Source organism: Schistocerca piceifrons, chromosome 1 (assembly GCF_021461385.2).
Source record: "Schistocerca piceifrons isolate TAMUIC-IGC-003096 chromosome 1, iqSchPice1.1, whole genome shotgun sequence".
Lineage (NCBI taxonomy): Eukaryota > Metazoa > Arthropoda > Insecta > Orthoptera > Acrididae > Schistocerca > Schistocerca piceifrons.
The window spans coordinates 776,148,823-776,175,390 of NC_060138.1; the positions used below are offsets into that span (position 1 = coordinate 776,148,823).

Below are 26,568 nucleotides of genomic sequence, written 5' to 3' on the forward strand. Positions count from 1 at the left end.
CGCTTGAAGTTCTCTAAGACTATAGATACAGCAATAAGCAATAGCTCCGTAGGTAGTACAATTGAAGAGGAATTAACATTCTGAAAAGGGCGATAACAGAAGTTGGGAAGGAAAACATAGGTACAAAGAAGGTAACTGTAAAGAAACCATGGGTGACAGAAGTAATCGTTAAAGGAGGAAGTAAAAAAATGTTCCGGGAGATTCAGGAACACAGAAATACAAGTCACTGAGGAATGAATTGAATAGGAACTGCAGGGAAGCTAAGACGAAATGGCTTCATTAAAAATGTGAAGAAATCTAATAAGAAATGATTGTCGTTAGGGCTGATTGAGCATACAGGAAAGTCAAAACTACCTTCGGTGACATGAAAAGCAAGGGTGGCAGCATTAAGAGAGCAACGGGAATTCCACAGTTAAATGCAGAGTAGAAAGCGGATAGGTGGAAAGAATACATTGAAAGCCTCTATGAGGGTGAGGATTTATCTGATGTGATAGAAGAAGAAACAGGATTTCATTTAGAAGAGATAGGGAACCCGGTATTAGAATCAGAATTCGAAAGAGGTTTGGAGGACATGAGATCAAATAAGGTAGAAGGGATTCCATCGGAATTTCTGAAATCGTTGGGGGAAGTGGCACAAAAACGACTATTCGCGTTGGTGTGTAGAATGTGTGAGTCTGGCGACATACCATCTGACTTTCGGAAAATCATCATCCACACAATCTCGAAGACGGTACGAGAATTATCGCACAATCAGCTTAACAACTCATGCATCCAAGTTGCTGACAAGAATAATATACAGAATAATGGAAAAGAAAATTGAGGATGCGCTAGATGACGATCAGTTTGGCTTTAGGAAAGGTAAAGGCACGAGAGAGGAAATTCTGACGTTGCGGTTAATAATGGAAGCAAGACTAAAGAAAAATCAAGACACGTTCATAGGATTTATCGACATAGAAGAAGCGTTCGACATTGTAAAATGGTGCAAGAAAAGTAGAGGTAAGCTATAGGGAGAGACGGGTCATATACAATATGCATAAAACCCAAGAGGGAATAATGGTTGAAACGACTCTGAGCACTATGGAACTTATCAACTGAGGTCATCAGTCCCCTAGACTTAGATCTACTTATACCTAACTAACCTAAGGACATCACACCCATCCAAGCCAGAGGCAGGATTCGAACCTGCGACCGTAGCGGTCGCGCGGATTCAGACTGAAGCGCCTAGAACCGCTCGGCCACATCCGCCGGCTTAAGAAGGAATAATAAAAGTGGACAACCAAGAACGAAGTGCTCGTATTAAAAAGAGTGTAAGACAAGGGCGTAATCTTTCGCCCCTACTGTTCAAGCTGTACATCGAGGAAGCGATGATGGAAATAAAAGAAAGGTTCAGGAATAGAATTAAAATTCAAGGTGAAAGGATATCAATGATACGATTCGCTGATTACATTGCTTTCCTGAGTGAAAGTGAAGAAAAATTACGAGTACATGACTTGCTGAGTGGAATGAACATTCTAATAAGTATAGAGTATGGACAGAGAGTAAATCGAAGAAATACCAAGGTAATGGGAAGTAGTAGAAATGACAACAGCGAGAAACTTAATAGAGGGATCGATGGTCACGAAGTATATGAAGTTAAGGAATTCTGCTACCTAGGTAGTAAAATAACGAGTGACGGACGGAGCAAGGAGGACATCAAAATCAGACTAGCAACGGCAAAAAGGGCACTCCTGGCCAAGAGAAGTCTACTAATATCAAATATCTGCCTTAATTTGAGGGCGAAATTTCTGAAAATGTACGTCTGGAGGACTACATGGAGGCGGCCATTGTAGCTGAGAGGTTGTAGGCGCTTCAGTGTGGAACCGCGCGACCGCTACGGTCGTAGGTTCGAATCCTGTCTCGGGCATGGATGTGTGTGATGTCGTTAGGTTAGTTAGGTTTATGTAGTTCTAAGTTCTACGGGACTGATGACCTCAGATGTTAAGTGCCATAGTGCTCAGAACCATTTGAACCATTTGACAGCATGGACTGTGGGAAAACCGGAACAGAAGAGAATCGAAGCATTTGAGATGTGGTGCTACAAACGAATGTTGGAAATTAAGTGGACTGGTAAGGTAAGGAATCAGGAGATTCTGTGCAGAACGGAGGAGGAAAGGAATATGTGGAAAACACTGATAAGGAGAAGGGACAGGATGATAGGACATCTGTTAAGACATGAGGGAATGACTTCCATGGTACTAGAGGGAGCTGTAGTAGGTAAAAACTGTAAAGGAGGACAGAGATTTGAATACATCCAGCAAATAATTGAGGACGTAGGTAGCAAGTGCTACTCTGAGATGAAGAGGTTAGCACAGGAGAGGAATTCGTGGCGGGCCGCATCAAACCAGTCAGAAGACTATCGACAAAAAAAAAAAAAAAAAAAAAAAAAGCAGTACAAGTGCGGAATAAGCTTCGATGAAAATCCAGCCTGATTGACCCGACTGGTAGGCACAGCAGAAAATATGCAGAGATCTTCATTGCACCTTGTCATACGATGGGAGTACAAAGTAACGAAAAAGCTATACTTGTTTTCATTAAAATAGTGAATTTCTCTTCTACGTCTGTGTAAACCGTGTAAAACTCTATGTATCTGAAATGATATAATAGAAAATACCTGAAAAGATCTCCGCTGTATTCCAAACAACTGTCGTACTACTAGGCTTAGCTCTGAATAAGTGGATATAATCCACGCGTAGCTAAAATCACATGAATAATCCGTCGACGAGGATGATCAAAAATACAATGAAGGTGCAGAAGAATACTTTCCGTATGACCTCAATGATATGGCAAAGATTTTGTAATCTCCACTTATCGAAGATTACCAAAGCCAGACAACTGGCAATCGTCTTTGAAAATTCACAGTGCACTATCTAGAACCTCTTACATTCCAGGAATGACAATTTTTGGCATATTCATGCCATCTCTATGATAAAGCATTTAGAATGTTCGTGTCTTTGTAATCATTCTGCTTTTGGCCTTCCGGATGTAAAATTTACATGAGTCTAGAGACATTGCACACAATAGCACATACACTCTGTTTTTTTTTTTTTAGATTCATGAAAGAACTCGAGGCATTTAAAGTTACCCTGAGATTATCGTGACATGTGATTCGGCTATATGGCCAAACCGACCATGGCCTGTGCCCATACTGTGCATTTTACTGTGTGGCGCCCAAGAGCCGAAGACCTAATTGATCATATAGTGTAAAACAACCTCGCGCGGTGATAGAGAATGTACACGAGTTCCTCTTTTGTGGATTGGGCCGCCAAGCATGGCTTGCAGTAACGCCCTGCTCTATAGAAGACGAGTCCTCTAGCGGTCAGCTGTGGTCCGTGGCAAAGAAGTTACTCCTAATAGATACTGTACTTATACTTTTTTTTTTAAATTTAATGCTGGGATCTAGCTGGCCACTCTAGACGTATGATGCCCGCGTGTTGCGGGAACTCCTCCGCCATATCAGTCTTACGTGGTCGGGCATCACGTTCCATTATATGGTACCGAAATCCAAGTGCAACATGAAAAACACTCGAGCAAATATGGCTGTCAATCAGCGACTGTTTTATAATACAAAATTTTGAAAAACACAGCCCACAGTCGCGAACACACTTGAGAAAATTCTTGAAAGGTCACGTTCTGTCCTAGTGTAATGTTGACGTGCAACACGTGGTCCATTCACATAAATATGACCAGCGCCTGAGTTTAATCTCTTACGAAGTGTGTCAGGTGGAGGGGGGGGGGGAGCGGAAAAAATGCAGTTGTTGTAATGTGGGAACGGGAAAATTTATCTGACGTCCAAAAGGTCATGATCACTGGCATTCGGACCGGGGTTGGAAGCATTTCCGAAACGGCTAGGTTTGTAAACTGTTCGCGTGCTGCCGCAGTTAAGGTATAGCATGCATGGCAACTGGTGCAATCCAAAACCTTCTCTGAGGCAACTGTGGTGCACTATGGACCATAGATGACAGGTGAACGACGACTGAAGAGATGTGTACGAGTGAATATACAGGCAACTGTTGAGCAACAGAGCGCTCAGATGAACCAAGAGGCTACCAACAGTGCTTCTTCAGTGAACATTGCTGTGTACAGGCCTCCGCAACAGGTTCTTGGTTCATGCACCCAAGTTGAATGTACACTACAGGCCATTACAATTGCTACACCACGAAGATGACGTGCTACAGACGCGAAATTTAACCGACAAGAAGAAGATGCTGTGATACACAAATGATTAGCTTTTCAGTGCATTCACACAAGATTGGCGCCGGTGGCGACACCTACAACGTGCTGACATGAAGAAAGTTTCCAATCGATTTCTCATACACAAACAGCAGTTTACCGGCGTTGCCTGATGAAACGTTGTTTTGATGCCTCGTGTAAGGAGGAGAAATGCGTACCATCAAGTTTCCGACTTTGATAAAGGTCGGATTGTAGCCTATCGCGGTTGCGGTTTATCGTATCGCGACATTGCTGGTCGCGTTGGTCGAGATCCAATGACTGTTAGCAGAATATGGAATCGGTGGGTTCAGGAGGGTAATATGGAACGCCGGGCTGGATCCCAACGGCCTCGTATCACTAGCAGTCGAGATGACAGGCATCTTATCCGCGTGGCTGTAACGGATCGTACAGCCACGTCTCGATCTCTGAGTCAACAGATGGGGACATTTGCAAGACAACAACCATTTGCACGAACAGTTCGACGACGTTTACAGCAGCATGGACTATCAGCTCGGAGACCATGGCTGGGGTTACCCATGACGCTGCATCACAGACAGGAGCGCCTGCGATGGTGTACTCAACAACGAACCTGGGTGCACGAATGGCAAAACGCCATTTTTTTGGATGAATCCAGGTTCTGTTTACAGCATCATGACGGTCGCATCCGTGTTTGGCGACATCGCGGTGAACGCACATTGGAAGCGTGTATTCGTCATCGCCATACTGGCGTATCACCGGCGTGATGGGGTGCCACTGGTTACACGACTCGGTCACCTCTTGTTCGCATTGACGACACTTTGAACAGCGGACGTTAAATTTCAGATGTGTTACGACCCGTGGCTCTACCCTTCATTCGATCCCTGCGGAACCCTACATTTCAGTAGGATAATGTACGACCGCATGTTGCAGGTCCTGTACGGGCCTTTCTGGATACAGAAAATGTTCGACTGCTGCCCTGGCCAGCACATTCTCCAGATCTCTCACCAATTGAAAACGTCTGGTCAACGGTGGCCGAGTAACTGGTTCCTCACAATACACCACTCTTGATGAACTGTGGTATCGTGTTGAAGCTGCATGGGCAGCTGTACCTGTACACGCCATCCAAGCTCTGTTTGACTCAATGCCCAGGCGTATGAAGGCCGTTATTACGGCCAGAGGTGGTTGTTCTGGGTACTGATTTGTCAGGATCTATGCACCCAAATTGCTTGAAAATATAATCACGTCAGTCCTAGTATAATATATTTGTCCAATGAATACCCGTTTATCATCTGCATTTCTTCTTGGTGTAGCAATTTTAATGGCCAGTAGTGTAGTTCCTTGGCGACGAAGGCTGGAATTTGTAAGCTAGTACCGCACCTGGATGCCCCTGAGTGGCGACAGGTGGTCTTTTCGGATGAATAACGTTTTATGCCCCACTGGACAAATGCAAACACCATGTAGCAATCCTTGGAAGGAGGAGTGAGCATTATGGTCTGCGAAATTCTTCTGTGACCTTGTCTCAGTGATCTTGTATTTCTGTAAAGCACAGTGGATGCAGCTATCGTTGGGTATCACGTCCATCCCCGCTTTTCCTTGGCACGTGTGTAAACGCATGATTTGAAGAGCACCGGGATGAATTTACCATACGCACCTGGCTACCAAAGTTCCCAAATTTAAACCTAATCGGGAATCTGTGAGCCCACCTTGCTCGGGCTGCTCTCGCCACAGATCTCGTGCTAATGTCTGTGGCACTGGAGTTGGTATGGGTCACAATCACTGTTGGTTCTTTCCAAAACCTCGTGGACACTCTTCCTGCATGTTTTCAGTGGTCAGCACTGCAAATCGTGATTATTCGGACATTTTACAGATGGTGGCATTAATGTGACTGGACAATGTGTAAATTTGCACATGAGATGCAAAAGCACATAAACATCAGCCACACTCGGATTATATGATTAAACCTGCATGATGTCTGGTGCGTCACACGCATTATTTCAAACAATATTGACAACACCTCTGATTCACTGCCAGTGCAGATGGAATTCACTTCAAACGAGGAACGAATGGGCATCTGATAACTGCTTCAGTGTTTACTTAGTGTAAATTAAACTTTTTACATATGAAAGAACAGACCTTACTTTGAAAATATTAATTCCCACTGAAATATGAAATATTTTCTAACCATATGTAAATGCATAGCAGTTCAAACAGAATCCAGGACTGTTACAGTAATTTCCTCAGTCATGTCGGCAATACGCTTTCCTCATTCAATATTAATAATAACTTCAGACATTTTGCAGATAATACAGTTATCTCCAATGAAGTACTATCTGAAAAAAGCTGCGCAAATATCCAATCAGACATTACAAATATTTTAATTAAGTACAAACATTGCCAGTTTGCTTTAAACTCTCTGAAATGTAAAACTGTGCACTACATGAAACATTAAATGTGATATTCTGCGACTTCGTCAGTGAGTCACAAATGGAATCAGTCAAGCCATACAAATACCTGGGTGTAATAGTCTGTAGGGAAATGAAATAAACGGATATGATATGGAATGATCACATGCTCAGTTGTAGCAGGGCAGATGACAGAATATGTTCACTCTGTCAGCTAATTTTTTAAAGTTAACTAAATACTGTAGCTTCTGGAGACCGTTGTGGATTTTTGCAGTACATAGAAAATAAACCTGCAAAGTATGGTACCAAAATATATGCCGTTAGTCACATAAAGATATTTGATGCCCTAAATTTCGGAGCGTATTATGACAAACATTTGGCTGGCCTATCCTTAAAATCAAATAATTTTGAAGATTTCAGTAGACTGATAACTGAGGGCATGAGTAGGAAGACTATATGTGATAACTACAGCACCAACCAAGACTCGGAAAAGGGTGGTCAGTTCATGACGAACCTAAACCCGGAATATGTCACATGTGTGGATGACAGAAATGTTAGGATGAAGTTAATGCGGATGAGTAGGAAAAATTAACCTGTAATGTTCTGATACAGCATTAGTGGTATCCTGATTGACACAGTCACGTCGTTCAAATATCTGGGCATAACACTGCAAAGTGATATGAAATGGAACGAGCATGTGAGGATTGCGTTAGGAAAGGCGAATGATCGACATAGGTTTATTGGGAGAATTCTGGGAAAGTGTGGTTCATCTGTAAAGGAGACGGCATATAGAACGCTAGTGCGACCTATTCTTGAGAACTGCTCGTGTTTTTGGGACCCTTAGCAGGTCGGATTAAAGAAAGACATGGAAGTAATTCATAGGCGGGCTGCGAGATTTGTTACTGGTAGGTTTGAACAAGATGACAGTATTACGGAGGTGCTTCGGGAATGCAAATGGGAACCCCTGGAGCGAAGGCGGCATTATATTCGAGGAGCGCTATTGAAAACATTTAGAGATGCGGCATTCGAAGCTGACTGCAGAACGATTCTGTTGCCTCCACCATACACTGCGAGTAAGGACCAGGAAGATTACGAGAAGTTGTGGTTCAGCGGAGGCATATAGACAGTCGTTTTTACTTCGTTCTGTTTGCAAATGGAACAGGAAAGGAAATGACTACTAATGGTACAGGGTACCGTCCGCCAAGAGCCGTAATGCGGATTGCGTAGTATCGACGTAGAAGCAGAAGTATAGGTACAAGAACGTTCACATGCCGTTGCAGGACTAATAGACAGCACCCGTCACAGTAACGTTACGATACACAGCATGTATGCTGCTAGCATCATGACGCCCCAGACGAGTTCACTGGCACCGCCAAACAGACGGTCATTCATGGAAGAGCCAGATGAACAGAGGGAAAGAATCTCTCTCTAGGAAAATGTGAGGCTTATCTGTGGATACGACACAACCAGTTGTTCCTGAGCGTTATTTGTATTGAGTGAGACGAGACATTAGATGTCCAAGCGGGCCCAATGCATGAAGGGAGTTCGTGTGATGATGCGTCGGACATACGTACAAAGTAAACTCCCGAAGTTTTCAGTCTGACGGGAGATATATGACCTGATTTCAAGAGAGGGAGTTATGTAGTTGGACGTCTGCACAATTTAAGACAACGATCTTGGTGGTGGGCTGTAGACGATGTTGCTTGTTCTGTCCTCGTATGTTACCTCCCTTCTGGAACCCCCTCGACAGCCGTGTTTTGGCACTTCCAACGCCGTACAACACTTGGGGTCCTCATGTTGCCGGCCTCTGATTTGCCAATGATGCGCCCAAGCGGAATATTACGCCGATACTTACAAGGAAATCATGCACCCAAAGGATCAGCGATTTTGCTGGTGTGTCACACGACTGTAGTCGTTTCCCACATATAACGAATGCTGTTCCAGAACGATGCACTTCTCAAGCGTTTTCGAGAAATCGTGGTTCAAAATTTTTACGAGCCTGTTGAATACGATACGAGAGCGTCAGCCATAGAACAGGCCAGCTGAATAAGGCTACATAATAGAGGTGTGCCCGCACTGCATTCGAGTCACGTTAAATGGTTCAATTGGCTCTGAGCACTATGGGACTTAACTGCTGAGGTCATCAGTCCCCTAGAAGTTAGAATTACTTAAACCTAACTAAGCTAAGGACATCACACACATCCATGCCCGAGGCAGGATTCGGACCTGCGACCGTAGCAGTCGCGCGGTTCCAGCTGTAGCGCCTAGAACCGCTCGGCCACACCGGCTGGCCGAGTCACGTTACTTCATTTTTTACTTTTTTACTTACCTAATGTTTCAGCGAACACTTTTGTGGACACAACGAAGCACATTTTTTTTCCACAAACGAATAATAACGATGATGATGATGATAATAATAATAATAATAATAATAATAATAATAATAACGTATGATAATTATTGAAATTCGTCTGTGGCGTAGAAATTGAGGTATATTAAGGAATCATGATGGAACGAACTTCTTTTATCAGCACATTCCTAGGCCAATAGCAAATAAAATGTAAGCTATTCAAAGCAGGAATAGTGGAATATAAGTACACTATGAAGCCGCGTGAATGTATCGATATATTTCGTATTATATCTTGATTATATCTCGCGATGAACATACCACCACAACAACAATGAAGATGATGATTATTATTACGATTGTTATTTTCTGAAAAAAACATGATTCATTGTAGCGATACAAGATTAGGAAAAAATGACGTGATCCGGACGAAGTACGGGAGACTTGTAGCCTGCCACCGTGTCGGCAGATTGCGCTAACGGCGTTGCTGGACGACTGGGTCTCTCGTAGGGTACTTAATAGATCCTGAACCACGAATTCTCGATGTGAGAAGTGCAACATCCTACGGCGACATTCGTCATATCGAAATTCACACCCGTGTGACTTTCCGTGCGCAATAGACGCATGCAGCCATTGCGCGAAGAGGCAAGGAGGAGCATGCAACGGTGCAAAGTAGCGCATACCTCTGAACTGTGCGAACGGAGGCAAAGGAGTCTTCCCATACCATACCACAAGACACGGGCCTCTACTTGCATGTGGGGCAAGCACAGCTGCACAGGTGTAAACGTACGTTTATAGTAGCGACAAATATGAACAAATGTTGTGACCCTTTGGGTTTATGTTCCCCCGGTCAGCTGACTTGTATTGGTGTGACCACTACTGAGCGTCTTGTGCTTCCGTGTCATCCGCGCTACAAACGAACCCGCATAATGTCGCCAAGAAACAGTGTTTCTCTGTGTAGATTCCGTATCCTGTGGACGTGAGATTAGTTTTGTCATTCGTACGTAGGGCTCTTAAGTGCGCTGTCTGTGGAGCGCTGAGCAGCGCTGGCCGGCCTGTACCGCTACGTCGACGGCATCGTCATGCGGGCAGCGGCCAGCCCCGCCGTTGTGCCTGGGCGGCAGCCAGCGCTCGCGTAGCGTGACTGCTGGCCGCGGAATGCCGGCAGCCCGTCCGCGTGTTGGCAGCCGCCAGCGCTTCCGCGCACACCTAGCCTACATCAGCCGGAGCCAACTCAGAGCTGGCGCAGTGGTTAGCGTACCGCACTCTCGATCGGCAGAACCGGGCTTTAAATTCAGCGTTCAAACATTCTGACGAAGATTCCCATCAATCACTTCGGGCGAGTATTTCGCTGGTTCCCCAAAATGCCGCTGCCGCCTTTTTACTCGGTTCCTGGATGTTTCAGCCTCGACATTTAAGAGACGATGAAAGCCATCATCGCAACATTTTGCCCAATCCAGTCACTCATTCGTTTATCGCGTTCTGTATGTTCTGTTATGAAATTATCTGTGTGGGCACGGAAAGATAGCCCGCATCTCGTGGTCGTGCGGTAGCGTTCTCGCTTCCCACGCCCGGGTTCCCGGGTTCGATTCCCGGCGGGATCAGGGATTTTCTCTGCCTCGTGATGGCTGGGTGTTGTGTGCTGTCCTTAGGTTAGTTAGGCTTAAGTAGTTCTAAGTTCTAGGGGACTGATGACCATAGATGTTAAGTCCCATAGTGCTCAGAGCCATTTTTGACGGAAAGATATAAGTCGAAACAAGGCCCCAGGAGTACACAATATTCCATTGGAACTACTGACAGCCTTGGGAGAGCCAGTCCTGACGAAACTCTACCAGCTGGTGAGCAAGATGTATCAGACAGGCGAAATACCCTCAGACTTCAAGAAGAATATAATAATTCCATTCCCAAAGAAAGCAGGTGTTGACAGATGTGAAAATTACCGAACAATCAGTTTAATAAGTCACGGCTGCAAAATACTAACACGAATTCTTTACAGACGAATGGAAAAACTAGTCGAAGCCGACCTCGGGGAAGATCAGTTTGGATTCCGTAGAAATATTGGAACACGCGAGGCAATACTGACCTTACGACTTATCTTAGAAGAAAGATTAGGAAAGACAAACCTACGTTTCTAGCATTTGTAGACTTAGAGAAAGCTTTTGATAATGTTGACTGGAATACTCTCTTTCAAATTCTGAAGGTGGCAGGGGTAGAACACAGGGAGCGAAAGGCTATTTACAATTTGTACAGAAACCAGATGGCAGTTATAAGAGTCTAGAGGCATGAAAGGGAAGCAGTGGTTGGGAAGGGTGTGAGACAGGGTTGTAGCCTCTCCCCTATGTTATTAAATCTGGATACTGAGCAAGCAGTAAAGGAAACAAAAGAAAAATTCGGAGTAGGTATTAAAATCCATGGAGAAGAAATAAAAACTTTGAGGTTCGCCGATGACATTGTAATTCTGTCAGATACCGCAAAGGACTTGGAAGAGCAGTTGAACGGAATGGATAGTGTCTTGAAAGGAGGATATAAGATGAACACCAACAAAAGCAAAACGAGGACAATGGAATGTAGTCTAATTCAGTCGGGTGATGCTGAGGGAATTAGATTAGGAAATGATACACTTAAAGTAGTAAAGGAGTTTTGCTATTTGGGGAGCAAAATAACTGATGATGGTCGAAGTAGAGAGGATATAAAATGTAGACTGGCAATGACAAGGAAAGCGTTTCTGAAGAAGAGAAATTTGTTAACATCGAGTATAGATTTAAGTGTCATGAAATCGTTTCTGAAAGTATTTGTGTGGAGTGTAGCCATGTATGGAAGTGAAACATGGACGATAAATAGTTCAGAGAAGACGAGAATAGAAGCTTCCGAAATCTGGTACTACAGAAGAATGCTGAAGATTAGATGGGTAGATCACATAACTAATGACGAGGTATTGAATAGAATTGGGGAGAAGAGGAGTTTGTGGCACAACTTGACTAGAAGAAGGGATCGGTTGGTAGGACATGTTCTGAGGCATCAAGGGATCACCAATTTAGTATTGGAGGGCAGCGTGGAGGGTAAAAATCGTAGAGGGAGACCAAGAGATGAATACACTAAGCAGATTCAGAGGGATGTAGGTTGCAGTAGATACTGGGAGATGAAGAAGTTTGCACAGGATAGAGTAGCATGAACAGCTGCATCAAACCAGTCTCAGGACTGAAGACCACAACAACAAGGAATGATCTGTGTATTGAAGCTTTTAGGTGCCCCTCTCAACATGCCACTATGTAACTGTAATTTCTCAGCCACGAAACGTTGAAGCAATTCTGTCTTATAAATAGGTCATCATCCCTGGCCTTAAACTCCACATTAATTAATGTGGAACGAGTTCAGGCAAACCAAAAAAGAATCAACGGCCAGCATTACATGAATAAATAATCGCCTTCAGCTGTTATAATCTATTTGTGCTTAAACAGTATAAAAAAGACACAGCAAATTTAGCAGGAAAGCCAACTGTTACCAAAACGTTGCAGTAACCTCAGTTGTGTCAACAGTCGCTGTTCATTTACTACAAGCTTGCTGTTTATTTAATTTGCTTCTGTGTACATATTCTGCAAACTATCGTACGGTGCAAGGTGGGTGCTACCATGTACAGCTACTGGTCATTTCCTTTCCTATTTCTTTCGCAAATAGAACTAGGAAAAAACGACCAACTATAAGTCTACTTACGAGCCGTAATTTCTATCTTCTTGGTCCTTCCGCGAAATGTAAGTTGGCGGCAACAGAATCCATCTGCAGTCGGCCTAAAACATCGGTTCTCTCGAAAAGAGCGTAGTATTTCATCCAGGGATTCGCATTTGAATTCACGAAGCATTTCCGTAATACTTGGGTATTGATCAAACCTACCGGTAGCAAATCTAGCAGCACGTCCCTGAATTGCTTCGATGTCTTCCTTTAATCCGACCTAGTGGGCATCCCAAACACCCGAGCAGTAGACAAGAATGGGTCGCAGGTCGCACTATCGTTTTATATGCAGTCTCCTTTACAGATGAGCTACACTATCTCAAAATTCTCCTAATAAAACGAAATCGAGTCATTTTCCCGACTACCACCCTGACGTGTTCATTCCATTTCATGTAGCTATGGAACTTTCAGCCAAGATATTTAATTGATATGACTGTGTGAAGCGCCACTTTACAAATGCTGTTTTCGAACGTTACTGGACTCCAGAAAGAAATGTTCACTCTGCAGCGGAGTGTGCGCTGGTTTTGAAACTTCCTGGGAGATTAAAACTGTGTGCCCAACCGAGACTCATATTCGGAACCTTTGCCTTCCGCGGGCAAGGGCTCTACCAATTTTTTTTTTTTCGTTGTTGATCGTTGTGTTTGATCGTTGCTGAGGTCACATGACATCCGTTCAAATTCGTTTGCTGATCCTTCCACTCAGTTCTTTCATTACAAAGGCCAACCGGGTCTCTGACCGATCACGCTAAGCTATCGGACCCACGTCTAACTGAACTAGCCAAGCACGACTCACGACCCGTCTTCACAATTTTACTTCGGCCAGTACCTCGTCTCCTACCTTCTAAACTTCACCGAAGTCCTCCTGCGAAACTTGCAGGACTAGCACTACTGGAAGAAAGGACATTGCGGAGACATGGCTTAGCCACAGCCTGGGGGATGTTTCCAGAATGAAATGTTCACTCTGCAGCGGAGTGTGCGCTGTTTTTGAAACTTCCTGGCAGATTAAAACAGTGTGCCGGACCGAGATTCGAACTCTGGAACTTTGCCTTTCGCGGGCAAGTGCTATACCATCTGTTTTTCCTACTCATTCGCATTTGTCTACATATAGAACAAGCTGCCATTCATTACATAAACTAGAAATTCCGTCTAAGTCATCTTGTATCCCCAACAATCATTCAAGGACGACGCCGTCAGCAAACAGCGTAAATTGCTGTTCACCCTGTTCGCCATATCTTTTTTGTATAAAGAGAATAATAGCGGTCCTACAACAATTCCCTGGGGTACTTCTGGCATCACCTTTCTTTCTGTCGAACACTCGTCGTCGAGGACAACGTACTGGGTTCTGATACTGTGTCAAACTTTCTCCGGAAATCTAGAAATGCGGAATCTGGATGTTGCCCTCCATCTAGGATTTGTAGGATATCATGTGAGAAAGAGGTAAGCTTAGTTTCGCACGAGCAATACTTTCTAAATCAGTGTTGATTTGTGGACAGAAACTTTTCTCAAGAAAATTTATTATATTCACACTCAAAATGTTTTCAGGGTTCTGCAGGAAACTTACGTTGAGGATACTCGTCTGTAATTATGCGGGTCCGTTCATTTACTCCGCGCGGGATTAGCCGAGCGGTCTCAGACGCTGCAGTCATGGACTGTGCTGCTAGTCCCGGCGGAGGTTCGAGTCCTCCCTCGGGCATGGATGTGTGTGTTTGTCCTTAGGACAATTTAGATTAAGTAGTGTGTAAGCTTAGGGACTGATAACCTTAGCAGTTAAGTCCCATAAGATTTCACACACATTTTTTTTCGTTCTTTTACCTTTCTTTATAGAGGAGACACTTGCGCTTTTTCCAGCCGTTGTGGACTTTGCCTTGGGCGAGAGATACGCGATAAGCGCAACATAGGTAAAGGGCCGCAGAGATGTTGTTGTTGTTGTTGTGGTCTTCAGTCCTGAGACTGGTTTGATGCAGCTCTCCATGCTACTCTATCCTGTGCAAGCTTCTTCATCTCCCAGTACCTACTGCAACCTACATCCTTCTGAATCTGCTTAGTGTGTTCATCTCTTGGTCTCCCTCTACGATTTTTACCCTCCACGCTGCCCTCCAATACTAAATTGGTGATCCCTTGATGCCTCAGAACATGTCCTACCAACCGATCCCTTCTTCTGGTCAAGTTGTGCCACAAACTTCTCTTCTCCCCAATCCTATTCAATACTTCCTCATTAGTTATGTGATCTACCCATCTAATCTTCAGCATTCTTCTGTAGCACCACATTTCAAAAGCTTCTATTCTCTTCTTGTCCAAACTATTTACCGTCCATGTTTTACTTCCATACATGGCTACACTCCATACAAATACTTTCAGAAATAACTTCCTGACACTTAAATCTATACTCGATGTTAACAAATTTCTCTTCTTCAGAAACGCTTTCCTTGCCATTGCCAGCCTACATTTTATATCCTCTCTACTTCGTCCATCATCAGTTATTTTGCTCCCCAAACAGCAAAACTCCTTTACTACTTTAAATGTCTCATTTCCTAATCTAATACCCTCAGCATCACCCGACTTAACTCGACTACATTCCATTATTCTCGTTTTGCTTTTGTTGATGTTCATCTTATATCCTCCCTTCAAGACACCATCCATTCCGTTCAACTGCTCTTCCAAGTCCTTTGCGGTCTCTGACAGAATTACAATGTCATCGGCGAACCTCAAAGTTTTTATTTCTTCTCCATGGATTTTAATACCTACTCCAAATTTTTCTTTTGTTTCCTTTACTGCTTGCTCAATATACAGATTGAATAACATCGGCGAGAGGCTACAACCCTGTCTTACTCCCTTCCCAACCACTGCTTCCCTTTCATGTCACTCAACTCTTATAACTGCCATCTGGTTTCTGTACAAATTGTAAATAGCCTTTCGCTCCCTGTGTTTTACCCCTGCCACCTTTAGAATTTGGAAGCGAGTGTTCCAGTCAACAGTGTCAAAAACTTTCTCTAAGTCTACAAATGCTAGAAACGTAGGTTTGCCTTTCCTTAATCTTTCTTCTAAGATAAGTCGTAAGGTCAGTATTGCCTCACGTGTTCCAATATTTCTACGGAATCCAAACTGATCTTCCCCGAGGTCGGCTTCTACTAGTTTTTCCATTCGCCTGTAAAGAATTCGTGTTAGTACTTTGCAGCTGTGGCTTATTAAACTGATTGTTCGGTAATTTTCACATCTGTCAACACCTGCTTTCTTTGGGATTGGAATTATTATATTCTTCTTGAAGTCTGAGGGTATTTCGCCTGTTTCATACATCTTGCTCACCAGATGGTAGAGTTTTGTCAGGACTGGCTCTCCCAAGGCCGTCAGTAGTTCCAATGGAATGTTGTCTACTCCGGGGGCCTTGTTTCGACTCAGGTCCTTCAGTGCTCTGTCAAACTCTTCACGCAGTATCATATCTCCCATTTCATCTTCATCTACATCCTCTTCCATTTCCATAATAATTGTCCTCAAGTGCATCGCCCTTGTATACGAGATGCGGCTAGAAAAAAACCGGACTGATGCTGGAAAAAACATTTATTTACAATTATTTACAATTTCATGTTATCTCCTTCAATGTACTCTCCTCCTCGGTCTCTACACCGCTCCATACGAATTTTCCACTGTTCATAGCAATGCTGCAGATCATTTTCGGTAAGTCCATACATTACTTCCGTCGCTTTTTCTTTTACTGCTTCAACAGTCTCAAATCTAGTTCCTTTCAAAGCTGACTTGACTTTAGGGAAAAGAAAAAAGTCACAGGGGGCCAAATCAGGTGAGTAGGGTGGATGATCTAAGATGAGAATGTTGTGTTTTGCCAAAAACGTTTTCACTCACAACGCACTGTGAGCTGGGGCATTGTCTTGGTGAAGGATCCATGACTTTTTTCTCCACAAATCGTTCCGTTTTCTCCGTACTCGCTCACGTAGGGTTGCCAGGACGCTAATGTAGTAATGCTGATTCACTGTTTGTCCCTCTGGTACCCAATCAATGTGCACAATCCCTTTGATGTCAAAAAAAAACAAACAATCATCATTGCCTTGAATTTCGATTTTGACATTCGTGCTTTTTTTTGTCGTGGAGAACCAGGAGTTTTCCAATGCATCGATTGGCGTTTAATTTCGGGATCGTAAGTAAAAAACCACGATTCATCGCAAGTAATAACATTTTGTAAGAAGGTGGGGTCACTTTCAATGTTTTCCAGGATGTCAGAACAAATCATTCTTCAGCGTTCCTTGTGTTCAATTGTGAGACACTTTGGAACCATTTTTGAACACACTTTGTTCATGTTGAAACTTTCATGAAGAATCTGCCTAACACTTTCCTTGTCAACTTCTGTTAACTCAGACACTGCTCTGATTGTTAAACGGCGATCTTGTCGAACAAGTTTACCGATTTTTTCAATGTTTGCATCAGTTTTTACTGACAATGGTCTGCCAGTGCGAGTGTCATCACTGGTGTCTTCGCGGCCATCTTTAAATCGTTTAAACCACTCAAACACTTGTGTTCGCGATAAACAATCACCGCCGTACACTTGTTGTAACATTACAAACGTTTCACTTGCAGATTTTCCTAGTTTGAAACAAAATTTGATATTAACACGCTGTTCTTTCTGTAAACTCAACAATTTCCGACGCACAGACAAAACGTCAACTACTTAAAACAGACGCCACGGGCAGACTGAGTGCAGGAGGCAGATGAAACTCGAGCAGTAGGCGGAGCGGAAGTCAATTCACAGGCCACGCGACTTTCAGCCTTATTGCATTCGTTTTATTGTTTCACCAGTACTAGTCCGGTTTTTTTCTAGCCACACCTCGTATACTCCTTCCACCTTTCTGCTTTCCCTTCTTTGCTTAGAACTGGGTTTCCATCTGAGCTCTTGATGTTCATACATGTGGTTCTCTTACCTCCAAAGGTCTCTTTAATTTTCCTGTAGGCAGTATCTATCTTACCCCTAGTGAGATAAGCCTCTACATCCTTACATTTGTCCTCTAGCCATCCCTGCTTAGCCATTTTGCACTTCCTGTTGATCTCATTTTTGAGACGTTCGTATTCCTTTTTGCCTGCTTCATTTACTGCATTTTTATATTTTCTCCTTTCATCAATTAAATTCAATATTTCTTCTGTTACCCAAGGATTTCTACTAACCCTCTTCTTTTTACCTACTTGATCGTCTGCTGCCTTCACTACTTCATCCCTCAGAGCTACCCATTCTTCTTCTACTGCATTTCTTTCCCCCATTCCTTTCAATTGTTCCCTTATGCTCTCCCTGAAACTCTGTACAACCTCTGGTTCTTTCAGTTTATCCAGGTCCCATCTCCTTAAATTCCCACCTTTTTGCAGTTTCTTCAGTTTTAATCTACAGCTCATAACCAATAGATTGTGGTCAGAGTCCACATCTGCCCCTGGAAATGTCTTACAATTTAAAACCTGCTTCCTAAATCTGTGTCTTACCATTATATAATCTATCTGATACCTTTTAGTATCTCCAGGGTTCTTCCATGTATACAACCTTCTATCATGATTCTTAAACCAAGTGTTAGCTATGATTAAGTTGTGCTCTGTGCAAAATTCTATCAGGCGGCTTCCTCTTTCATTTCTTAGCCCCAATCCATATTCACCTACTACGTTTCCTTCTCTCCCTTTTCCTACACTCGAATTCCAGTCACCCATGACTATTAAATTTTCGTCTCCCCTCACTATCTGAATAATTTCTTTTATTTCATCATACATTTCTTCAATTTCTTCGTCATCTGCAGAGCTAGTTGGCATATAAACTTGTACTACTGTAGTAGGTGTGGGCTTCGTATCTACCTTGGCCACAATAATGCGTTCACTATGCTGTTTGTAGTAGCTTACCCGCATTCCTATTTTCCTATTCATTATTAAACCTAATCCTGCATTACCCCTATTTGACTTTGTGTTTATAACCCTGTATTCACCTGACCAGAAGTCTTGTTCCTCCTGCCACCGAACTTCACTAATTCCCACTATATCTAACTTCAACCTATCCATTTCCCTTTTTAAATTTTCTAACCTACCTGCCCGATTAAGGGATCTGACATTCCACGCTCCGATCCGTAGAACGCCAGTTTTCTTTCTCCTGATAACGACATCCTCTTGAGTAGTCCCCGCCCGGAGATCCGAATCGGGGACTATTTTACCTCCGGAATATTTTACCCAAGAGGACGCCATCATCATTTAATCATACAGTAAAGCTGCATGCCCTCGGGAAAAATTACGGCCGTAGTTTCCCCTTGCTTTCAGCCGTTCGCAGTACCAGCACAGCAAGGCCGTTTTGGTTATTGTTACAAGGCCAGATCAGTAAATCATCCAGACTGTTGCCCTTGCAACTACTGAAAAGGCTGCTGCCCCTCTTCAGGAACCACACGTTTGTCTGGCCTCTCAACAGATACCCCTCCGTTGTGGTTGTACCTACGGTACGGCTATCTGTATCGCTGAGGCACGCAAGCCTCCCCACCAACGGCAAGGTCCATGGTTCATGGGGGGGCCGTAGAGTACTCTCTTTAAAACTCTAATTGAGATTCTATCTGTACCTGGTGACTTATTTGTTTTCAACTCTCCGTTACTATCACGTTCTTGAGCAAATTGTACTCTTCTTTTTCTCTCCGGTAGGTATGCGCACTTCTATGTCCTTCATGGCGAGTCTACGCAACAGTCAAACAACGATATCTCTGTACCATCCTCCTGCGTGAATGTTTTCTTAAACGCGAAATTTAAAATTTCAGCTTTCCTTTTTCTGTCTTCTATTGCCACACCAGTCTGGGTGACGAGTAAAATGTCGTGTGACTAGGTCTTCCTGTCGGGTAGACCGTTCGACTTGTGCAAGTCTTTCGATTTGACGCCATTTTGGCGACTTTCACGTCGATGGGGATGAAATGACGACGATTAGGACAACACAAGACCCAGTTCCTGAGCGGAGAAAATCTCCGACCCAGCCGGGAATTGAACCCGGGCCTTTAGGACTGACATTCTGTCGCCCTGACCACACAGCTACCGGGGGCGGACGGGCGACGAGTGACTGGGTAGAAGACTTCCATTTTACAGAACGACAGTTATCCTCACACCATGAAAATGGTCTGTTGCACAGATTTCTATGTATCGTGAAACTAACGGGTACTTCTATTGTCTAGATGTCATTTCCCTACTTACATCTTACTCCAGAATACACAAGAAAGTAAATAAATTTGATTTATGAAGATTACATTTATTTGGTTGAATAATAAAACTACAACTGGCAGTGTGCGTAGCTAATAAAAGAAAGCTAAATCTAAGTTACATGAATGGTATCTAATACTAATACGTTCATTTTTATTAAATGGTCTACGGAACACAATTAACTAACTGTGTAACCTATCAATTTGCAAAAAGATTAGACAATAGGATTGGGTTTTTAGCTTTAGTTGAATTTCCAGATTTATTACTATACGTCTGATGGTAGATTCGCAACAGAAAGTAGAATGTCATTCTAAACCGTAGACTAGTAGACAGTGTACATAATAATTATTATTGAACCACGTAAAGTTTGTGTGAGTCATAGTTCATTTGAAACTAATTCTTATTATTAGCTAAAAATAGTAATAACAAATAAATTAATGCCATCTGTGGTCAGAATTCCTAGGTTAAAGAAGAAGCTTGTGGAAAATGTCCTGTCATCTTCAAACGATTTTCTTGGGTTTCGATTTTGTTGAGTAATTAATTTCTTTGCTTTAGCTGCATTGCCCCAGAAAATAATTCCACAATACAGTAGAATGCAACTAAATGAAGCTAAGACATCTTCCATTAACTCATTACTGTAGAACATGCCGAACTAAGTTTCTTTATTAGTTTATCTATTTCTTGACTCTATTTTGACTTGTATGAAATTGCGCAATATGAGTTATTGTGAGACTCAATTTTAAAAGTTTTGCTGTGAATCATTTATAGGACTGTGTCAACTCTCTTCTGGATTGTGTGCAGGTGTGTGTGTGTGTGGGGGGAGGGGGGGGGGGGGGAGGGCGGGCGTGTGCGCGCATGCAGTTTCATAACGGTACCAGTACAATAATTTTTCGTCATTTTTACCAACTGTTGTCTGATTAATTGAGTGCATTTAGTCTAAAGGGCGTTGGTTCTTTTTGTAGTGCTAGTTTAAGACAAGTCATACGCAAAGGCAAGAAATAAAATTTTTAATTGGTCCTTCGTTTCCCACTGGTCTCCAGTTTGAACGTTACAAGCAGTACAATTGCTTGTCAAAACTTTAGTGTGTCCGTTACGAATAGCCACGTCGTTATGTTCATAAGACTGTCAGATCCGACAGACAGGTGTCAGATTTTAGGCTAACGAAAAATTGGACAGCTTCGTTTTAAGTACCAGAGGCAGATGCACCAGCGCGTGGTACTAAATAACACAATTTCAAAATTATGTTCATTGAAAATTTTCCAGTTTTTAACTGGGGAGGCGACGATGTATAGTTTTCTATCAGTGGACCAGATTAAATACAAAAACTCATCAAAAGCGTGTAATGAGCTAAGAGTGTGCGGATTGTCCGTAGGATAGAGACTTTAACCTTAAAGATCCCCTTGGAGCAATTCATGAGCAGTAAATTATGTTTCAGTACGAAACACGTTTTTCAATTAAGCGCAGTTTATCACTTACCAATAATATTAGGCAGAAGATATAATTAACAGAAATTAAACTCTTTTATAGATATCAACCTAATTCATTTCTGAACCTTCATAAACATTACTGAATCAGATTTCCGCTTTTTTGCACAGATGTAACCCGCATTACAAAACAAGCAGACCATCCTACTTCCTAATCGTTCTGAGAATTGGCAGTCGCCTTGAGAATTATGAATTCCAACTTCGTTCTTCTTAACTTTCAGTGTAAGTTTCCCGATTCCCAAAATCGTCTGAAGAAGATGCAACCAGTCCTGATGTGAAGATACTAACGTCATTGCCAGTTTTTACACAGCCTGCATTCTTCGTTATGTAATGATACGCTCCGAAAATCCTTGAATAATTTACCTTTAACTTTGACACGGCGGATATATCTCCACTCCCTCACCAGCTTTTTTGTCAGCTACAAGGCCTCCTCAGGTAAACATGTGGTTCATTATAAGAATTTCACAGTTACTTACAAATAAATTACAATTAACAACACAGACCGGGATATACTGTACTTTGTACAACTCTAATACTTCAAAGCTAGGATCCAGTAGAGAAAATACAGCGGGAATCATGGTTCCGGTGGCTCGTTACAACGTTATAATAGAATAATTATGGTATTTTTCAACTGAATAAAATATTTTTAATCACTGTAGAAAATCACGCACAATTCTGCAACTTCCATTCCAAGGATTTCCAGCAGAACTGAACAGTGTCACCTATGAACACTAAATTTCCGAATACATCTTGAAAGCCTTCCTTTTAGTACAATTTTTCAATCTGCACAGGAGTTCCTCGCAATCCCACATTAATAAGTTACTTATCAGTATATACTAACCAACATTTCAGAGTTCTGTGCAACATGTTACATAGCCGGGGAACTTTTTATAGCACCACGGATCTTAAGAAAAATAAGTACAGCTTGCTTTTGTTGCCACGCTTTTTTTGTGTTTACACAGAAACTGCCACAACATATCTACAGATGGAGACTTTAATAAGGTTCCTGCAATCATGGCACACTCAGATGCAAAAGCAGTGCGATGTGGCTTCCCTCATTGCGTGGACAGATCAGCATAGCGTCGTTGTGCTTTTCTCCCAATGCAGTCAGTAAACCCATACACGAGGTGCATGCACATCGGCCATCTCTTTTATTGACGAACAACTAACACTGCCGAAAAAAACAAATCTAAGAAAAAGAGCCTTGAAGACAAGCTTGACGGCAAAGAGTAAACTGGATGTTCCCGTTTTGAACACCAAGTACAGCGAAGGATGGATCAACTTTGTTCACAAACAAGGCGGAAACTTTATACCGTCGACATTTCATTAACTCTGATGTGTACGTATTTTCAGTGCAATACAGATACAAACATAGACGGGTGTAGGACATAAAACGAAATGCAAGCGAGACATCGGAGGCTACGGTCCCTCATACCAAAGTGCTCAGAAAATATCCCTGTAAACCCTCCGATATTTTGAACATTTTCTTCAGGCCGTTGTCAACAGCGCAAATATGTTTCACAAAATTCATACCAAAAAATGTATTTTGTTTTTTGTTTCGGTTCCAAACCTTCATCCGACACCTGTATCATTGTAAATGAAGCAAGAGTCACAAATGTAACTATAACCACAAAAATGAAATGTAAATGTCAAGAGCAATACATTTGGCACTTACGAAACTCGAACAAAAGCAGTCTACATATTACGAAAATGGAAACACAGAAACGCCGCTATCGACACCCTCATTGACAAAAATACGTCAATCAGGTTAAAATTGAAAAACAACGTTAGAGGGTATAATAAACCGATGCGAAGAGTTACATACAGTACTTTCAGGTGATGTATGAACAGGTTAACTGCATGGCAGTGTGAGCAAGGTGTACTTAATACAAAGAGCAACAAGTGGAATGTAGAGATCGACACTAAAAAGACATTTCGGTGTACAAAACAATTCCACAATAACGATGGAAAAGTTAAAACTTAGAAAAATGGAAAGTTATAGAAAGCTATAGAACATTTTTAATCTATATACATAAAATATGCTACAAAATAAATTCTTTTAATAAATCATCAGTGTTCGTATATCAATAACATTAAGAGCTGTGTATTGTGTAGATAAGTGTAACTCGCAATCAGAACAACAAATTAACTTGCCAGCACGTGACGTTCTGATCCATTGTGCATAGCCGACAAAATTACGAAATTAATGAATTTGAGGTATTTTTTCTCACAGTATTGAAGGGACGGGACTTCCTATGCACCAATGAAGATGTGTTCCTTTAGCTACCACTGTGAGAGTACTAAGTTTCCCTCTTGGTGACTGGTGCAAGTGATCCACAAAAGGCTTTGATCATTTCTATAAAGAGAACGTTCTCGTATAAGATAGAAGACTACGCCCGAACGAAAGGCAAAACGGCGATCGTTAGTAAGATGCTTCTTGTTTGTAGTATGACGGTTCACATCTATCCACCATGGTTCGATACTGAAATACTATCCAAAGTCGAAGTCCTTTCTTCTAGGCAGATACCACAGTCATACAACGTAATAATTACAGACGAAGGTGAAAAATACTGTCATTTTGAAAATTTTTTACGACTTTAATATCTGCCCAAAGGAAAATTATCGAATTATTGCTAACTAAGGCATTACCTACCTCTTGGAAATGGCGTAATAGCTCAAACTGGCCATTAGCGAGAATTAAATAATACACTGCTGATCAAAAAAGATAAGCACCCAGAGGGGGGAAGGAAACGGGTTGAGAGCGTATACGATGTAATTTCGGTGATTATAACTTCGAGTCCCATTTACAAAGAATCTGGAAGTATGAGTCCATATATCAGTACGAAGTTGCGCTTCCTCTGGACTGGATTCATACACCGATCCGGTTCGGAAGGGTGTCACAAAACTGTAGTATTCAGTCCTGAGGAAAGCAGACCAACAACTGTCGTAACTGGTCCTTGATATTCTGGATACTGGCATTGGAGCGGAGTTGACGTCCAAATTGGTCCCACACGTGTTCTGTCGGGGCCAGTTCTGGTGGCCTTGCTAGTCACAGGGAAAGTTCAACATCACATAGACAGTTCACAGAGAAACGTGTCATATGTGTACGAGCATTGTCCTGTTACAAAATGGCACCACGATAGTGTCGCATGAGATGTAACACAAGGAGACGCAGTAAATCCATGACGTACCGTTGTACCGTCAGTCTATAGTCGATCACAGCCAGCCGTGACCTATAGTCGTACCTTATGGCATCCCACAATATGAGCGCCACAAGTAATGCCGCTGTGTCTCTCCAAAACATAGGAAGAATGGTTCCTCTCCCCAGATCACTGCCATACTTGCCGACGAAGGTCTACCGGGGTAACGTAGTTCCGCGATTCATCGCTGAACACAGCACGACGCCACTGATCGGCAGTCCATCCTTCCCGGTCGCGGCACCTCTCCAAACCCAGCTAAGTGTGTTGTGGTATTGACGCAGCCTGCGCATGACACGGTAATTCCCTACTCGGCTGCAGCCAGTTTCCGACCAGTGGTGCAGATGGCAGAGAATGTTGCAAGAAGCTCATTACTTGTTCTTGGATTGCAGGCACAGATATGAAGTGGTTATCATGTACCTGATCCATAATACCGGGATCCTCCCTTGTGGTGGTCAGTCATAGTCGACTAGAAGCTTGACGGCAAATATACTTGCTCTCACGTTCTCATGCAGTCCAATATGGGGCCATTGTCACACCCAAAGGCCCTACAAATCTGGACATTGCACGATTCCATCAGCTGGCCAATTGGAGACCCTTAATGAGGTCCCTTTCTAACTCTGTTAGGTGCTGATAACGCTGTCTCACACGAGTACACTCCATCTCTGTCTCCTTCACATTGATCACTCAGCCTCTTACGCTCTTTACGCCCATTATATACCCTATCAGATCTGATCACAAAACTAAACACGAACGAAATTAGTGCACTCTTATGACCGCTCTACCTATGGAAGACAAGTGCAACTCTAATCGTTTACACACCCGCCGATGGTGTGTACAAAGTTACATTTACACCCGATCATGTATTCTGGGTGAATCAAGCAATGTAGTTACGGTGGTAGGCTGTTGCTGTCATCATTTCACTACGCATAGCGCCAGTACGAATACTGCAAATTTAATTTTCTAGCCGTCTGCACTATAAAATCGTCAGTGTATGTGCTCGTTACTACTCGATGAGCCATTGCATTGATATTGAAGGTCGACGTAGAGAACGGATTGTAGTCGGATTCCATCAGTAAGCAGCCCCAATGCTGGCGGTGTCCGTTAGCTATTGCCTATGCGTGCTGTGTCGCGGGCAGACAATGCGCGGCACAGAAGACGGCGTTTGTTTCTTTCATTCCTTGCAGTCACTCTAGAGTCCCATGGATGTATTACAACAATAGCACTCAGCAAAAGCTTTGGCAACTTTGTAAACAATGTCTTTCTGAAGTCTTATAACGTGAAACATCAGCTTTGAATACAGAAGCTGGTTGTGGAGTTCTGGAACCGTGTGTCGCAAAAACAAACTTGCTGCATTCCATAGTTTTATTAGGCTACTTATATGTTCAAATAACTACCGCAAAGTAGGACTGTCATTGGTTTAAACTTGATCCATTGTCTCAGGTTGAGGGTGACGCACTAGAGAAGTCGTTTGTAAGAACTAAAATCGAGAAAAAAGAGGAATATAACACTCACTCGCCACACGAAATCCGTTGCCATTTCAACAACTGACAGTTTCTTCACGAAAAAAGTTGTGCTTGACTAATGAGTATACAGCCATCTCCTTGGAGCATTGGCGGATACAGAAAAAACTCAAGAAGGTGGCGCTTAAGATTTCTTGAGCTACCTTTACTTTTACCGTAATAAAAAATAATGAAGTCACATGCAGAGTTTCAGAAATTTTTATTTAAACTGATTATACACATATACAAGACAATGCCATCTTATGATATAAAAAAGTTGCAATTGTGGTTATCTTCCTTAAATTATGAATTCTATGCACCTATTCATCCTGGCAAATTGGTTAGTTACATCTACAATAGGACAATCAATGTCAGGGTCAGTGTTCTACAGGGCTAAGCCATGAAGTCGATCCCCCTTCATCGTCGACCTCAGCCATGTCTTTGTACGCCGCAGTGTTGAAAAACGTCTTTCTACTGTACCAATAGA

The 26,568-nt window shown here is 42.7% G+C and overlaps 1 protein-coding gene across 4 annotated transcripts in view; it reads right to left on the reverse strand.

Moving 5' to 3' along the window:
• LOC124712604 overlaps positions 1-26,568 on the reverse strand; it is a 498,348-nt gene that overhangs the window by 194,712 nt on the left and 277,068 nt on the right. Inside the window, exon 1 of one of the 4 annotated variants that reach the window (XM_047242884.1) lies at positions 9,660-9,710. The exons of the other annotated variants lie outside the window; for them this stretch is intronic. Within the exon in view, the coding sequence (XP_047098840.1) occupies positions 9,660-9,698 (39 nt within the window). The 5' untranslated portion in view covers positions 9,699-9,710. Of the gene's footprint in view, positions 1-9,659; positions 9,711-26,568 lie in introns of those variants that run through there. 4 annotated transcript variants of the gene reach the window in all.